This window comes from Capsicum annuum, chromosome 7 (genome assembly GCF_002878395.1).
Source record: "Capsicum annuum cultivar UCD-10X-F1 chromosome 7, UCD10Xv1.1, whole genome shotgun sequence".
Lineage (NCBI taxonomy): Eukaryota > Viridiplantae > Streptophyta > Magnoliopsida > Solanales > Solanaceae > Capsicum > Capsicum annuum.
Window position 1 is genome coordinate 209,434,208 of NC_061117.1, and position 4,679 is coordinate 209,438,886.

At 36.0% G+C, this 4,679-nt stretch overlaps 1 protein-coding gene and 1 long non-coding RNA gene across 5 annotated transcripts; one reads left to right on the forward strand and one right to left on the reverse strand.

Annotated features, from left to right (window-relative positions):
- On the forward strand, positions 1-3,178 carry LOC107876802. 4 transcript variants are annotated; one of them, XR_007057828.1, is made up of 8 exons: positions 1-111; positions 246-311; positions 495-589; positions 679-755; positions 900-1,034; positions 1,871-2,055; positions 2,136-2,286; positions 2,868-3,178. It is a non-coding gene; the product is annotated as an uncharacterized LOC107876802 (long non-coding RNA). The 4 variants fall into 4 exon arrangements; XR_007057827.1 differs by having other exon boundaries at positions 2,136-2,247; XR_007057830.1 differs by having other exon boundaries at positions 904-1,034.
- LOC107878422 (E3 ubiquitin-protein ligase MARCHF4) lies at positions 2,734-4,374 on the reverse strand. Its single transcript, XM_016725409.2, has 2 exons — positions 3,938-4,374; positions 2,734-3,118 (listed from the first exon to the last, which is right to left on the reverse strand). The coding sequence occupies exons 1-2, from the start codon at positions 4,270-4,272 to the stop codon at positions 2,863-2,865; spliced, it is 591 nt and encodes a 196-aa protein (XP_016580895.1). The 5' UTR covers positions 4,273-4,374; the 3' UTR covers positions 2,734-2,862.
- Positions 4,375-4,679: the final 305 nt, after the last annotated feature.

A 4,679-nucleotide genomic window follows, 5' to 3' on the forward strand; every position in this document is an offset into this window, starting at 1 on the left:
ATGCATGACACTGCTGTCAGGTGGTCGTGAGTTATATACATTTCCTCACTACTGCGAAGAGTCATTATGTGGAAGTAAATGCATGGTTTATTACAGATGCTAAACAGTTAGGTGGGCCGAAACTGTCAGTCATTTACACTTCCAGATAATCTCTGTTCATTTGTTCTCTTGTAATGTTTAGTATTGAATTTCGAAGCAAGATAATAGAGGACATCAGTTTACTTATGGGTTGCTCTTTTCTGCAGCATGCCATTCTTGGCTCTGAATCTGAAATCATTAAGCTGTCATGTTTGGCTGCAGATAAATCAAAGGTGAGGATTGTTCTCAGCTTTTTCCCTGAATAGGTAGAAATGAAGTGTTCCTACATATTTTAGCCAGATTAATCTTTTCTCCTCTTTGAAGTTGTTTAAGATGTGTCGAGTATAGACAGTTCCTTTTTCCAGACCTTTTAAATGACCACAACTATTGAATGCTATCAAATTTATTGATAACAGATGTCGTGGTATGCCTCTGATCATTTGCGGACTTTAATGCGGTTGCAAAATGGGTTACTACTTGAAGAGAAGTTTGCGTATGGAAGTTTGAAGTTGTAAGTCCTTTCATCTTCATTTTCCGAATTGATTTTCATAGAGGTTTCAGTTGTAAATGTCTTCCGTGTCTCTCCCTCTCTGATTGCAGATTCAGAATTTCAAAGATTTGGGACAAGTAAGCCATATTCTAAAGCTTCTTCTGTCATACGCCATGAACTTAATATGGTGAGTTTAAATTTCTATTTTTTCTCCTCCACTTAGTTGAGCTTTCCTTGGTAGGAAAAGAAAGGAAATTTATTTCTCTCAAACTTTGTTTCTTTATAGTAATTCTCCCTAACGCCTGGGATTTTTGTAAATTTTCTTGGTAAGGTAGCACTTTGCTATCTTGATTTGTGAAGCTTTTATACATTGGAGCAAGGCAATGCACAAGTTTCAGTTACAAATGATTTCCACATCAGGAGAAGGAGATAGCAGCAAATGAGTGAAACACTGTTAAAGGGACAGGTGTAATTTTCGGTTCCTTTTATGTTGCATATCTTTTGCAAGGCAGTGACTTAGTGTCTTTTGCATGTCTTTTAAACGCTTAGTATTACTTGTTGGAACATTAAGAGATAAAAACAGTAAACAGATTTCTATCTTCTTTGGCTAATTGCATCACTCTAAACTTGATGCAATATCCCTGTCTCTTTCAATTACCTTTTGTTTTTGTGATGCTCTGTGTAGCTCTCGAACTTTTGGGCATTCTCTGCTAAGTGTACAAAAACACCTATCGTTGGCTCTTTATATGCCCCACATTTTAGGGTTTCCTGTTGTTTTGAAGTGGAAGTGGACTGCAAACTGTTAAACAAAGGCCAAAACTTTAGTTAATTAGCTAATATTTCCATGTATGTTTTCTTTGTTCTGTTGTCCAAAACTTTAGTTAATTAGCTAATATTTCCATGTATGTTTTCTTTGTTCTGTTGTACTTTCATGATGCTTTACCTCTTACACTGCCTTTTTCTATATATGGTCCACATAGTGTCAAGCTGAATAGGCTTCCGAAGTCCTTAAACTCTTCCTCTCGTTGTCAATATAAATCGTGGATCTTAGGTTCAACTATTCAGTGTTTGTGATTCTATTCCTGCTATTGCCCTCTGCTCATCTTTGGGTTTAGTTAACCTTGAGTGGCTTTTCTTTTAATATGCTTGGACTAGATTCTTAGTATAAATGATCCGTGTTTGGTTCACAAGATGAGATCGCATGAGGAGACATAAGAACAACTTATCTCCTTGTCCTTTCTTTAGCGGTGAAATGAGGAGAAATCAAGCTGATGCACCATCTCATATGGTCTTTGGATGCAGAATGATCGCTACGATGAGTCATTGCTAAGACCACTTTTTATTTATCATTGGAGGGGATTATTGGTATTAATCATAGAGAAATTGCGAGGATGAATTAGCAGAGATGCCTCATCCTATCAGGCACAAATCATAGATGCACTTTGAGATGACAATTCAGGAGCTAAAAACCTTGCGCTCTCTTTTAGGTACCCTCTGTTAAAATGAGTGCCGTTCCTTTTTAGTTAAATTAATATGCCGCTTATCATGCTTTTGTCATTTCTAACAGCACTCTTCTGAAGCCAAGGGAAACAGAAGATCTGTCAATTGAGCAGAAGTTAAACAAACGAAGAAAGACGCTAGACTGATATCAACAGGTCGATCACCAGCAAGACCAAGAGGTGAACTTCACTATTCGAAAACCTCAAGTTGCTTAGAAGGTTGGGTCAACCAAACTTAAGTTGCTAGACTGCTGTCTTACTTTTTTTTTTTTTCCAAAAAGAATCATTATCTCTCTTTTAATATATATATTAAAGTTCTATGATAGGGTTCTTATTAGTTTCCTGGTAGCCTTGGTGCCATTGCTTTTCAATGCAAAAGTACGTCACAAATATACTGCTTAATTGATTCCCTGGTTTAGCCTGTTACTTTTAGATGAAAAAAGGTTCATTCTCCCCTAGCGCTGAGTCTGTGACGACGCACAATAAGTTGTGCTTCTTTATGACCATGTTCTTTATATAAATTATGCATATCATATATATATATATATATATGAATTGTTGTGGAAGGTGCATCAAGTTGGCTGTGTTGAAAAAACATGGAAGCCAAATGATTTCCGAACATTGTATATCGATGAAAATGTTATATGGTAACCAAGAACTAGAAAATGACCAAAACCATGAGAAATGACTTTCATCCATACCAAACACACCCTTGAAACATTTCCTTTGGCATGGCTAATGTAGTACTGTTACATGTATCACGCCATGAACATTGAAATTTGTGTGTGTATTTTGTTAAGGCAAATTAAGTCGGAAGAACCACGGGAGAGTAAAGGCGATGACAAAGCAAGCAAGCAGGAAATTACAGCAGGATTGTTGACATCTCCATCTACAATCATTGTGTGTTGAAGAGGAATTGGTTATATATGATGAACTTCTTCTGGCTTCTACTGCCCTTTGGTTCCATTCTATCACCATCATTCTGCTAGGCCTCTCCTCTAATACTCTTGTTTCCACATTTTTTGCTGTCTTCCCACATATTTCACATGATCTGTAAAATCACATAACAATGCTCTCTTACATAAATAAAACTCAAGGAGATTATAGATCTTATTCGTATTTAATTAGTACTGTAAGATCTCCCCACTTGTGGAGTACACTGAATTTGTTGTTGTTTTTGGTGGTGGTGGTGAAATTGGGACTAGCTTTCTCACCTTCTGGACTAATTTTCGTGTTACCTCCCACCAATACAGACCTATAGAGTAATTTCATCCATCAAGACTTGGGTCTTGGACGATGAGAAGAAATCACCTAATATTTTTATTTTCACTAAAATTTGAATCTGAGACGTCATAGTTCTCAGCCTACTTCAATAACTACTTGGCTATGCCCTTGGATGCGAATTGCGAGGACCTACTTTTAGATTCAAGGACAAATATGGATAAGATAGGTAGTTTAAACACAAATTTGCTTAACAGGAGATGGAATATCACTCAAACCAAAAATAGGGAAAATGTTTCAAGTTATCCTTATTGTTTGTCCGTTTAAAGTTGGGGTCAATCATGCCCTCACTGTTACAAAATTTACTTGTTTTGCCGCTATCGAAAATAAGGACAAATGTGCATCTAACTTTTCTAACAACGACGGCATTGATTGAACCCAACTTTAAATGGAGGCCAAAATTAAACCATTTTACAAACCTCAAAGACAACATGGACTATTTCCTACTCACATCTCATATAAGGCAAGTTATCAACTACAAAGATGCTAAGATACACCGCACTGATAGTATAAAAAACTCTATACTATCATACTATCAGTGTACGTAAGTTAAATTGTATAAGAACGAGAGGATGATAGAATGGTATACCTATTGCCTCTCTGATTGAACCAAGCCTCAGCACAATGACGATGACAAACACCAAGCTCACCTTTACAATCACAACCAAGCTGCAAAATCTCCATAGACTCATCATTCAAATGACATATTCGACACACTTTTTCTGTTCCTTGGTTTTCATCAATATCTACTACAACTTCTTCATCACTTCTCTCTATTTTTTCGCGACATTTAGTACCTTTATCATCAGTCTCCTTAACTTCTTCGTGTGTTATTTGATCAGCTTCTTTAATTTCGGGATTATTTGAACTGTTTGAAAGCTCCTTTGTTTTCGAGTTTCCACTGGTTGCTTCCAAATCCTGCATAATTTGTTTAACACCCTCTTAGGATTAAGGGTATTGTTAAGTGTAAAACTCGAATTTTGAAGGACATAAAGGTAGGAAAATAGACATATATGGAAGAAGGAATAAAAGAAATGAATGGAAAAAGCATATCTTCTTTACAAAATGACTTGAACATTCTTTGCTTCGAGTCATTCTTTAGTATGCAAGAAGCTTTTACTACAACGGAATTTGTATATGTAATAGTCCGTTTGGCCAAACTTTTACCATCGACATCGGTTTAATTAATCTGAAAAAGTAAAAATAAAAATTGTCGGAGCATAAGTACTTTCAAAGAGTAATTTATGTTTCGCTAATTAATTTTAAAATATACTTTTGTTTATGTTAATGTAGCAATTTGTGCATGGCCAAAGCTTCTTGAGAAATGTTAT

Bases quoted from the DNA above. Each gene is read 5' to 3' on its own strand.
- LOC107878422 (XM_016725409.2), bottom strand. From the start codon at position 4,272: ATGCAGGATTTGGAAGCAACCAGTGGAAACTCGAAAACAAAGGAGCTT. The intron at 3,119-3,937 runs GTATACCATTCT...GTGATTTTACAG, and splicing joins TTCAATCAGAGAGGCAATAG to ATCATGTGAAATATGTGGGA.